The 12,958-nt window shown below is 34.2% G+C and overlaps 1 protein-coding gene across 1 annotated transcript; it reads left to right on the top strand.

Annotated features, from left to right (window-relative positions):
- The first annotated feature begins 11,265 nt into the window (after nt 1-11,265).
- zgc:92591 (uncharacterized protein LOC436997 homolog) lies at nt 11,266-11,779 on the top strand. The gene is made up of 2 exons (XM_055033224.1): nt 11,266-11,429; nt 11,503-11,779. Exons 1-2 carry the CDS (start codon nt 11,316-11,318, stop codon nt 11,737-11,739), a joined length of 351 nt encoding a protein of 116 aa, XP_054889199.1. The 5' UTR covers nt 11,266-11,315; the 3' UTR covers nt 11,740-11,779.
- Nucleotides 11,780-12,958: the final 1,179 nt, after the last annotated feature.

Genomic DNA, 12,958 nt, shown 5'->3' with positions numbered 1-12,958 from the left:
GAGCAGCAGTTTTAAAGAGACAGTGGCCCAATTTCAAGTTGTTAAATTATGAAGTCAAATTTCTTGATATATATATATATATATATATATATATATATATATATATATATATATATATAGTTACTTGGTTGTGCTATAAAATGACACTGAAAAAAACATAATACTGCCCCTTTAACGCTCCTATTTTTACAGCTTGGCAAGTGTGCTACATAAATATTAGCATAGTTAAATGTTTAAATCCCTACTAACAAGCATGGCTGTTGTTGCAGATTGTAGGCTGAAAGTGGTGGACTTTTCAACAGTAATTTGCTTTCAAGTGGCTGGTAGAAAGCACAGCATCAAATGAGGAATACAGATGAGGAGTGCTGATATTTGAAACACTGCTAAGCACAGTACATGTTTTTAAGGACACTTTGAATTTTATTTTATAAAGAAATATTCTAAGTGAACTTTCATACCTTAAAAACATTTGAGCTGTGATCAACTTACATAGAACAATGTAATTACAGTTTTACAAATACATTCTACCCATTCCAGGAAGCATGCACCTCAACATTTACTTAAGTTTTATCTTTGTTGAAGACTGTAAGGTAATGAGAGCAAATGTTACAGTTTAAAAGTTGTTGAAAAGTTAATATAGCCTTTTTCAATTAAGATTGAAATATGTTTAATTCAATGTACACATTTATAATACAGATATTAAAAAATAGGGACTTCTGATCCTTGAGAAAGATACAGTTAAATTTATTAAATGTTTCTTTGTCGATTGCAAGTCTTTGATATGTGATCAATGTCTTGTCATATGCAGCCAGAAAATGAGTTTAACTTGTTGCTGCCATTTTATTGATCTAACAATGGAGGCATTTTATGACAGGCTGAGATTTTGCTCAGCCTGTCATTCTCAGTAGAGTTGAGCAGGCGAAAAAAATATGCTGATTTTCAATTAATGTATATTTCCATCTAATTTCTACACTTTGTTTTCCGATTCATATTTTTTTATAATAATAATAATAATAAATATTCTTAGAAAGGTTTAGTTCATATGTACACGATACAAACCATAAAGAGAAAATTATGGAAAAAAAATGTCATTAAGACTCACACAGATCCAACTAATAGTAAATTCAGGGCTATCATAAAAAATATCAATATATGAAACACAATTGCCTTCCTCTGATTCAAACTACCAGCTGCAGCAATGTCGTCAACTGTCAGCATCAGCTCCAGTCCAGTCTCATCATATGTCTAACATCAAGTTTCCCCTGCATATGTAATAAACAGAGTGTGTATGATACAGAGCTTACAGCAGCTGTGTCACCACACAGGAGAGATGTGTTCTGCTTCGTATAATTTCTCTGGATCCCAGGCCAAGAACGAGCCTTCTTCCCACCAGTGAAGCATGCAACCAGAAAGCTACAGTCATGGAAGGTAAATCTATTTTCATAAAATCATTCATAAACAAGCCAATATGAAGTGCTTTAAAAGACATCAATGAAAAGACAAAAAACACTACATGAAACAAAAAGGTGTTAAAATACAAATAATGAAAGACAAAAACAAATCTCAAAATGATTATTTGATCAAAGTTGCAGTAATATAATATAAAAATAATATTTTTAGCCCTTATAACAAAAAAGGAAGCAACAGTTTCTATGCATCTCAAGTTTTCAAGGAGTTGGTTTCAGAGCTAAGAATCATGGAAACTAAATTCTTCTTTATTTATTTTGGAATTCGCAAACACCAAGTAATCAAGTATTTAAACAACTGAGGGATCTACTTGGTTTATAATGTATTTTAGCCTAGGTCATTGCTTCATAGACCAATATCATAATTGTAACATACATTATTTAATAAACAGAAAGCTACTGCTCAAATTTAAGAATTTATGTTGTATAACATTTGGAGTCTAGCAGCAGCCGTTTTGGATAAGCTGTAGTTGTCCAATTGATTTTTACTGAGACTTGTACAGACACTAGCAGTAATTGAACCTACTGAAAGTAAATGCATGCACCAGTTTTTCTCTGTCCTGTTTTGAAAGGAAATGTTTTATTCTGGCATTGTTAAGAAAATAGTAAGCACATTTAGTAGCAAACTTTATGTGGCTGTCAAAATTTTGAGCAGTTTAAAACTACACCCAGCAGTCTTTATGGTCTTAAGTCCCAGTGAGTCTGGTTAAGTGCTGATCTCGTTTCCTCCCAATTGAGAGCTCACAGTGTGTCTAAACTCACAGCCCATGTGCAGCGTCTCTGGCCAGCTCTGTGTGACTGACTTACAGCTGCTCTGCTTTATGAAGACATGCATGTACTCAGCATAACATGACAAAGCAAAATATGAACATGAAACACTCACCAATATAAATGGCTGTTTAAGTCAAAACTTGTTACAAGAAAAGTTTTTAATGACTCAGGACTAAAACTCAAAGCTGCCCATTTAAAAATCTGCAACTACTGGTTTTCAAGCCCCATTGCCACTACTTAAAAAAACAAAACAATTATAGGCAAATCTTTTAGCAGGCCAGTAATATCAGCCATTCTCTAATAAAAAAAGAAATAAAAAAAATCACTGCTACTGATTGAATGTACACAATTAAAGATTTTGACCACTAATCTGCTCAGACAGAGTCTGAATTTTATAAGCAAAATATGATTTTGGTTGAATGACCAAAATTATATTTATATGCCACCTTAATTATTGTAGTTATGCAGCTGTAGAATAATCCAAAAATATGCAATAAATAAACGCAGTCCCCCTTTCCTCCCCTACCGAGTAGTTTTGACAGCAATAATAGCTCAAATGGTAAAACAAAAAGCAAAATAAAAAAGAAAGATGCCAGATTCTGTCTGTGATGACAGGGTAGTAATAAGAGGGTTCAAAGTGAAAGGAATTACAGATGCAGCCTAAATGTCTTTTCAGCCAAAATTTCAGACTTGTTTTGCTTTGTTTTCTGGCAATGAAAGCATTGAAATAAGTGAATGAGAGCAGCTGCTTTGGGAATTCAGCCATTACAAACTACAGCTGTTGTGAGTAAAGAAAAAAGGAAATAATACAAAGAGCTAAGCTTGCTGACAATTGCTAAGTGATGAAATGGATGGATCTGCCAATGCATGAAGAACAATGTGACCTGCATGTAATATTTTTACTTTATTTCAGACAAAATACAATAAATCAACAAGAATTAGTTCGTGTTGGAGCTTATAAATTAGTTCAGAATGAATCAAACTAAGAATAAATAATGAATGAATGAATTATTTTTAATCTGGCAGACTGAATTTTAAGCTTGCTCCTGGTAAGGATGAATGACCTTGGGGTGTTTCCAGTTTGTCTGAGCATTACAATTGCTAGATCAGCATCTGTAACACCTCTGATTCAATACTTTGTAATAACCACTTTTAGTTGCAATTTCCTAAAGTAGATGTTTTCTATATGATTTTTATATATATTTAGATTTTTGAATTACCATTCTAGTGTAGAATGACAAACTTCAAATTAATTGGATGTGGACACAACCTTTACCAGATTGATGGGAAGCAACAAGGTTTTTGCTAATGTGTTTTCTCATTGCCAGTGTTGTAACAAACTTCTATATTCTCCAACAAACAGAATATATGAAACATTATTGCTTTAATAGAAGATGTCACACTTCCAAAATCAATTGAATGCCTTTTCCCCTTCTATATTTACTGTAATGCTTTTTTTGTTTTTGTTTTTAGGAAAGAAATCATTTTTAATCTGCTGTGTGTTCCTTTCATAGTTGAGATTACACTTTAGAACCTGACATTAACCAAGACATTCCTTGACACATAAAAGCAAAGGTATTTCCTTTTTACCATGACAGATTTTAAATCATCTGGCAAAACATTGGGCTCTTAAGAAAAATTTTGCTTAATTTGAAATGTTGACATGAAAATATAGTCACTGCAATCACCAAGCTGTAACTGGTGTTTGGTAGTAAAATTGCTGAAGGTCAGTCAGTCAATGACAGGAAAACTGTGCTGATCCAGATCTAGAAAGAGCAAGTAGTCAATTAATAAAATGGCCGAGCTACATAGAATTGGCAAGAAAGTCTGGTAATTTTATGATTGCAACATCTTCATTCAGCATTAAAGGAGATGACATTTAAGATCTTATATACCCTAAAGATTAAATGAGTGGCAGAGATGAAACACTGCCATACGTACTGCAGCACTATAACAAAACTTTAAACAGAGTCCTATGAAACTATGATGATTTATCACTTTTACTTTCTTGAATTAATCACTTTATATTGCTTCTGTGCTCAGCACCTTCCATAAACACGACAATAGTATGATCTAAATGACTGCAATCTGAAAATGGGGCTCAAGGACCATAAAAATAAAAAAAAATAAGTGTTTAGATTTGTCCATCCATTTAAAAGAACCCTAGGATTCAAAACTGGGAAATATTTGACAAAACAAAATTTCAAGGAACCGCCAGAAAGAAAAACAAAACAAAATAATAATAATAAAAAAACTAAACAATATATATATAATTGTTTTACTTAAGAAAACAAGCTTAAAAACTTTAAGTGCAAATTTAAACTGAATTGTTAATTTCAGACTCTTTTTTCATGCCTGTTAGAGTACAATGCAAAACAAAATAATACTGAATTTCTGGTTCTTTATTTTTCAAGGCAAAATGTGAATATAAAGAAAGTCTTAGAATTGGATTTATTCAAGCTGAAAGTCTGCATATAGCTGATGCAGATCATGGCATCTGTCTTAAAATCAAGAGTGATTCAACAAATGAATCAAGCCTGATTCATTTGTTGTTGAATTTCAACTGAGCCAATCACAGAACAGAAGGAGAAGTTTTGAACAATGATGTTGATTTTCTGCATTTTCTGTTTTAAATTGCAGTTTGTAATTTGACTGTGGAAGCCGAGAAAGTGAGCAAAGCCATTCAGTTCGTGTTGTCCATACTTCCAAATAATTCATTAACATTAACACCCATCTTATTCGGCTCAGTACTTCTCTCTTCACAGTGGGGGATGGTTGTTTACAGCGCAGGCAATTCCGGTGACCTTTGTAGTGTTGAACTGACACGGGCAAATGTTAGTGATTGGGTAAAATGTAAAACTTCCACACCTCTAGCAAGCAATAGTTTCTCAATAGCAGAAGGTCTGGACACTCTCTACGAAGCAAAGCGTAGGGCAGGGGGGATGGTTTACTAGATTAGAAAAAAAAAAGTATTTTATTTTTAAAAAATTATCATTTTGGTGTTGTTGTTGTTGTTCTTAAAGGTTTAAGAACAGTACAGTACAAAGAGGTGCTAATAGATACTCTTTAAAAAAATGGGGGGTGGGGCGCAAGGAGAAGGGTGGGAGGGCAGGTGTCACTCTACAGAAGTGTTTCTCAATGCTGTTGCCCAGGAACCACCACTGTTTTGCATATTTTGGAAGTGTCTCTGCTCTAGCACAGCTGATTCAAATTATAGTATTAAGTCCTGCATGCGATTAAGTGCTGTAGAAACCTGTTAATCACCCATTTATCGAGGACAGGTGTGTTAAAGATGGGAAACACCTGAAACATACAGGACAGTGTTCTCCCAGGAACAGGATTTAGGAACATTGTTCTAAAGGGAATACAGTCTCAAAGAACAAATGCTTCCCAGTCATATTGTACTCCTAAACACAGCTGTTAACAAAATGTTTCAAATGGGACATAGCATCTTCTATCCATTGCTTATGAGATGGAGGGGCAGCTTTCTTCCAGTTGAACATTATGAAACAACTTGCAAGTAATGTAATGTATACTACTGCATTGGCCTGGTGCGTTGTTATTGATGTACCCGAAGAGGCAACCCCCGATAAAGCAGTTATTGAACTTTGTTTAGTATCTCTCTTACCTATAAAAGGCTGGTTTATATGTAGGACCATAAACCAGCCCTCCCAAAAGGGCAAAGAAAGACATCTCAGAGTTAAAGTAAAGCTCGACATCCTTCAGTAAAATACAGGAAGACTGGTAGCTATGCTAAATATTAGTAAAAGATGTTAAAGTCAGTTTAAACTCCATAATCAATATGTATTTGTCCCTAAATAGTCTTGAGAAGTATAATAATATACTTCTCAAAGAGACACTGGAATCAGTTCATATCTGTAGCAGGAGCTTAGGTCAGTTTTTTATTTAAAAAAAAGAAAAACGAGGTTTACTTTAACCAAGAAAAATATCCAAAAAGTCTCAATTAAAATCTTAAAGATTTTGAAGTTCCTAACGACATAGACCTCTGTAAGCAAAGTTGAAAGACATATAATGTATATACAGAAAATGTTCTTTCAGCTGTTGTTGGCTTTATAGGCCAGGAAAACCCAGAGTTAACAATGAAGTTATTCTACTAAAATCAGTCACTGTGGTTATTTATCACAAGTTTATTAAATCTAATTAGCAGTAAACCATTTTTTTTCTAGAAAACAGGGTTTCTAAAGAAGGCAATATGCATAAAAGCTTTATAACTAGAAATATATCAACAATTTTCCAAACTAACAGTTTTATACAAAACACATTGCATTGTGGTGAACTGCTCAGTGCAGGAGTGTTTTATTGCTGTTTGTTTTCTGGTTATTTTCCAACATTGTGCTATGCATTTTAGGCTAATGTGTATCCAGTAAATCACTATCAGGCATAGACACGATGGTATAACTGCAATCAACTGGTCACAAAATATTTTTATGAATACTAAAACGGAGAATAGAAATAAATTAAACACCTTTGACAGATTTAAGTAACACATTGATGTGGCAGCCTGTGATGAACACGACGGCCAACATTTTTCTGTTTATGTGACAGACAGATGAAGCGGGGGAGCAGATGTGAACATACACTCACCTTTTTATTTCCTTTCTTCGTAGTACAGATAACAACTGCTAAAAATGAATGAATCTGCCTGAAAATAGTAGAAAATAACAGGCTTATTAAATGTGTGCAGTACCTTGGTTAAATGACCTCAAACAAATAAGTTTCTAACATATTTATTCAGAATTTATCTGTTGAGTAGAACACGCTTGTGACTGAAATCTTTGCAAAACAGGGACTACCATTAACCTCTATAACTGCAGAGTTTTACTTATTTCTCATCCAGATTTGCCCTTCAAAAATAAAATACATTTGAAACTTGTTTACAAGTTTCAAATGTCCTTACCTTGAGGTTATCCTTTGAGTTTTAGAATCTTTTTTTCATAGTTAATTTATTTTTTATCTTTCCAGGTTATTATTGACAAAATGGCAGGACTTTTTTTCATGAATGGTTTTTGAGTGCAAACATCCAGCACATACATATGTGAGAGTCTACCTCTTAAAAATACATAATTGCTTATGGATATACCACATTTCCACAAGCTAAATATGACTGTGCAGTGAAGCTATTTAACTTTTAAACAGTTAAATCTCATCGAAATGTTTTCCAAAAGAATCTTACAGTTATTGTATATCCTGCACAGCTAAATTATCCAACAATACACACTGAAATGTATTTTTCCATTGAGCTCTGCATTACGTAACTACAGTCATATTCACTAGTCATAAATATGAGTACTTAAATATTCATTTAAATTCAGCAAAAAATGTGAAAAAAGACAAATGAAATAGAAGCTCAAGTAAATAAATATTACACTCTGAACTCCTGTTTCCTATAAAAATGCTTTTAAAGACAGTAACAAATATGTAAAAGCTGAGTATTCAAGTCACTACAACTAGGGCATGCCTTAGTATGACACAAATGAATGAGCGTGAGACAGTGTAATGCTATTTAGAGAGATGTGAGTGCATGATAAAAGGCAGAAATTCAGCTCACTTTGTAACACAGCCTCAGATCTCATCAATCAAACAGATTTAAAGCTAGTGATAAAGGAGCTAGGGCTAGCAGTATACTAACAAATCAGACAGCATGGATAAATCTCTGCTGTATTAAAATCTACCACATTTACAGGTTTGTCTACAAGTAAACAATTTATAGCTGTATGTGCAAGATTCTGTGTAATAAAAATCATAAAGCAATATCATTGCATGATTTAGAAAATAAAATCTCAGGTCAAAGTCAGTATATGCTCGTATCATAAACCGCAACTACTACTGGATGTTTCTTTCAAAACAAGCCATTATATATATATATATATATATATATATATACATATATATATATATATATATATATATATATATATAGAGAGAGAGAGAGAGAGAGAGAGAGAGATGTAAATATGGAAGAAACAGTCCTGTTTTCACAATAAGACACTACGATCTCTGCCAAAGAAATGCAGAGATTTGTTCTGCATTTATTAGGCAAGATATATATATATATATATATATATATATATATAATATATATATATATATATATATATATAGAGAGAGAGAGAGAGAGAGAGAGAGATGTAAATATGGAAGAAACAGTCCTGTTTTCACAATAAGACACTACGATCTCTGCCAAAGAAATGCAGAGATTTGTTCTGCATTTATTAGGCAAGATGTACAGAAACACAAAGGTAAGTTTATCTCCATTACCAGCTGTGCGCTTACTATATAGTAAAGTTATTTTTACTTAGAAAAGCATCTCAAGCATATGTTCAAATTAGCTGGGGAGATTTTAAGAAATCTCAGTAGTGAAAAAAGAGAGCAAAAAGTAAAAAAATAAGTAACCTTTGCAATACCTGATAAATATAATCACAATTTGTTGAGATGTCTAAAAGTACAAATCAAAAAGCTTGGCAATATGAATAGGAACTATACATCTCAAATCCAGTGGTGAGTAGGTAACCTTTGAATACACTCTAAAACAGATTATCTTCAGCTGCTGCAGCACTAAGAGAGCCCCACTTAATGTCATTTTGAGCACGGTAATTTGTGTATATGCCATGATTGGGAGTAAACAACATCTATTGTAAATAATGTCTTTAGTCACTACCAGATTTTAATCTTTCTTGGCTGATAAAACTCAAGCTTTGACCCATGCCAGGTTCAAATTACATCAAACATTTAGCAACTGCACCATTTGCTACACTAAAAATAAAAAAAAAAACATTTCAATGTGAGATCGAGCCTATAGTGTACTTTTGCCACACAAGATATCTGTCAGGTACTAAGTTTGTAATGTAACTTAAATACAGAAGATTTCATGGGAGAATATCATATTTTTAAAATCAGAAAAGCTAGCAAAAAAATTCCCAAAAATATTAATAAATTAAAATACACTTTTTCAAATTTTCTAAAACAGTAAAAAGTAAACTTTAAAACTTATTTTACAGTAGATTGGTTTCTCTTCTACCCACAGAATGTGTAATTTTAGTGTGAAGTGACATGGGTCGGGCCCAATTAAACGCTATTAGAAAAGCAACAGAAGGACTTAAAATAATGATGTAATTTACTTTAGTGCTACATCCTCAAAAGTAAAACATGTTCTTTCTGCTGAAATGTGAATCTTTAAACTTCATCCATTCAGAGTTGCTCGCTATGGCAAAACCCCTGCATTCCTCAATAATCCATGAGTAAGGTCAACCACAACTGGAAAGAAACAAAGTTGTGCAAATAATTGCATTATGGCCTTTAAGCCACTTCATGTAATCCATATCAAAGCCAGTTCATGACATTTTAGCCCAAGGTTATGTCAAGTACACATAACCTGCAGTCATACAGGTTACGTGCATGACTACACATAACCTGCATGCCAAATTTCTTGGCATACAGTAACTGTAGCAGACAAGCTTTGTCACCTCTAAAAACTGTAGAATGAATGCTTTGTAAAACATTTCCCATAACTCAAACTCTAACTGTACAGTTTGAACTATTGCATCTTATAGTTGTACTAAACTTAAAATAGTAGTCCAGAATGCATAGCACCTCAAGAATATGTAAAACTTACTCATTTAAAGGGACACATGCAAATTCCATTGAATTCTGAGCAGAAAGGTTCAAGCTGAATGACATGTTTGAGAAACATCATCAGTTTTCGTGGCACAACTGTGCCATCAAGAGGACACGTCATGAAAATGCAATTGGACTGAAAAATACAAACTACAACAGGAAAAGGAAACTAATAATTAATTGTATGGCCTTTATTGATAAAAGTGTTGCCTTGTGTGATGTGGACACATCAAATCCTTTAGCATCAGTGCTAAATATGGGAAGCAAACAAGGAAAGCATGTCAACAATGTCTGGTACAGGACCACATCTCACCCAGTGTAATTAGCGATCTATATAGATTAAATCCACCTAGTGTTCCACATTTATAATATTAACTGACACCTGAATAATACATTACTACATAAGTGTTTCTTACAGAACACTTTGAAAGTTTTGTATGTATACTGAATAAAGCCACAATAGCCAATCTGAACCGTATTTAATCTAAGTCCCAGCTTAGATTTGAAAAGAGATAAAGATTAGGATAAAGTCATTAAATCTGCCAGGGGTATGAATAATTTTGAATACCCCTGGCATACATCTGATTATTCTACAGGGTGCATTTCTGTAACGAAAAACAAAAAACAAAATAATTACTTAGCACTTTCCGATTTCGGTGTAAGCTGATGTTTTCCATTTCAATAGCACTTCTTCCACCATTTAAATAATAAATAGCAATTACACTTGTTGACATAGGTTATAGCTTTTGAATCACCTGTGACCTTTCAGTCTTAAACCTCCTGCTGATGTAATGTTCAGGACCTGACCTTGAATTGCAGAATCACCATATAATGGATTATTCAAAATGTTTAATACATGCATTATGTATTTTTTTGGATTGTGGCAGTCCAGGCACTCAACAGTAGTCTCCCATTATGTCTAGAAAAATAAAGCAAGTCTGCCACCAAGTGGACATCAATAGCTCGTGCAATACCAAACCTTTATCAATATCTGCCGCGTGGAAAGTTGTGCGCGCACAAAATTCCCTGCAGGATACTTACTACATGTTTTGGGTTGGGATTGTTTTGCTCTGAGCATTGAAGCATTTTATTGCTCAACGTTTTCTTTTATGGCGTGTCGCTTGCAAGTGCATTTGAGATTTTCATTTTTAAAATGGCTAACGGTGCCCACTGTCTACTTTGAGTCAATATATAATTGAGCAACGTCCAAAAATGTATAGGTTAAAAAGCAAATATGAACCGAGAAATATTGTAACAAAAAAAGCGCTGACCTCGCTCCAAGGGCTTGGAGAAAACTGTTACGTAAACATTTTGCTGACTCTCGTCTGTGGTGAAATGAACCAGCTGCACCAAATCAGTCACTAATTAAGACAAGCTATTAAAACGGCTTTTGGTAAAAACTCAGCGTAATTACTTCTGCAATATCCCAACGTTCGCTTAAAAATGACCAACGAGATTTCAAAGAAGAAAGGCAAGAGTTCAGGCGAGAAAAAGGTGAAAAGAAAAGCTAAAAGAAGGGAGACCTACGCTATGTACATCTATAAAGTTCTAAAACAGGTGGGCGAAGTAAAAAGTTGGTCTTTTCCCCGTTTTAAACTGCTTCAGCATGTTTTGTTTTACTTGCCTGTAGGTTCATCCGGACACAGGCATTTCTAGCCGCGCCATGAGTATAATGAACTCCTTCGTGAACGACCTGTTCGAGCGAATCGCCACCGAAGCTTCTCGCCTTGCGCAGTACAACAAGCGCTCCACCATCACCAGCAGGGAGGTGCAGACCGCCGTCAGACTGCTGCTGCCCGGGGAGCTGGCCAAGCACGCCGTGTCCGAGGGCACCAAGGCAGTGACGAAGTACACCAGCTCCAAGTGAATATTCCAGCTGAAATCTGCCTTTTTTGTCTTGTTTTTGTTTTTTCCCCCCAAAGTATTCACCCAAATAAATGCATATAAAAACTGTCTACACTTTGTTGTATTGTCTCATTTTTCATTTCTGAAGTGGTGTATTTATAATCTGCGCTAGATGGCAGCATTGTTTATATTATAATCTGACAAAGCTGCGGAGGAGGCTCACATTGGCTCTGTACGTGAAAATGGATGGGGAGTTTTTAAAATGCAAATTGCCTAAAACTGTTTAAGATTTTATTTCTTTTTTTCAGATAAGATTTTTTTTCCACCACCTTAATAGATTTTAAATTGGCATCAATCTTTCACATCTTATTGGATGTAAAGGCTAGGTAAAGATTGTATGAGGCCCTTGACAAAGCCTACCATTCACCAACTGCATGGCCTTTATAAATGTTCCCTTTTTGGGATTTTTCTTTTCACATATAGCAGTAACTTGTTTTATGCAGAACTTGTGAGCCAACCATACATATGAGGTACTTTTAACTTAGCTGCTTCCCTCACTGTTTCTGTTAAAATGCAATCTATTTTGGGGGGATTTATTTTGTATTGCACCATTCACAAAAATATCTAAAAAATTGTTCTCAATGGATTCAATTTATGAAGAGAAATTAATTTTTTTAGTCCAATCATTTTGGCAGATTGTTATGAGTTTACCAATTCAGTTCTAGTTTGAATGCAATCAAGTTCACTTAGAAAATGTAATTGTTTTACTTAAGTGTTACAAAATAAATGAGCTAAAATACACTTTCATTTATTTTCTACATCCATTTATTAAAGATCTTCTCTAATTCTCAAATCTGAACATCTCAGATGAACCGCAAACGTCTGGGTCACAGTAAGATGTAATTATTCTACACCTTGACAGTCATATCACAGAGTTGTCCCATGAGAGTCATGAATCAGATGTGATTAGGTTTAAAATGTGTTTTGTTTGGTGCGTGTACCGTTGTTGGTGTGTCTTTTGGGAATTCAATTTCTCTTGGGGCCAACAGACCAGCAGGCCTAATGTTCATATACTTTGATCCAGCCCTCTAGTTTAGGGCTTTGTTATTTATTTAGAGACAAAACTTTGATTTTTTTCTTGGATGTTTACATGTCCAAAATCAAGGTTTCTCATCCTGATTAAGTGGTTGCAGCTGATCATGCTTCCGCAGCTTATTTTACAGCCTTTTGATTGCTAACCA

Source organism: Poeciliopsis prolifica, unplaced genomic scaffold (assembly GCF_027474105.1).
Source record: "Poeciliopsis prolifica strain line A6 unplaced genomic scaffold, Auburn_PproV2 SCAFFOLD008, whole genome shotgun sequence".
NCBI lineage: Eukaryota > Metazoa > Chordata > Actinopteri > Cyprinodontiformes > Poeciliidae > Poeciliopsis > Poeciliopsis prolifica.
The sequence above is the reverse complement of the archived record's forward strand: the minus strand, read 5'-3'. Positions and strand labels throughout refer to the sequence as shown.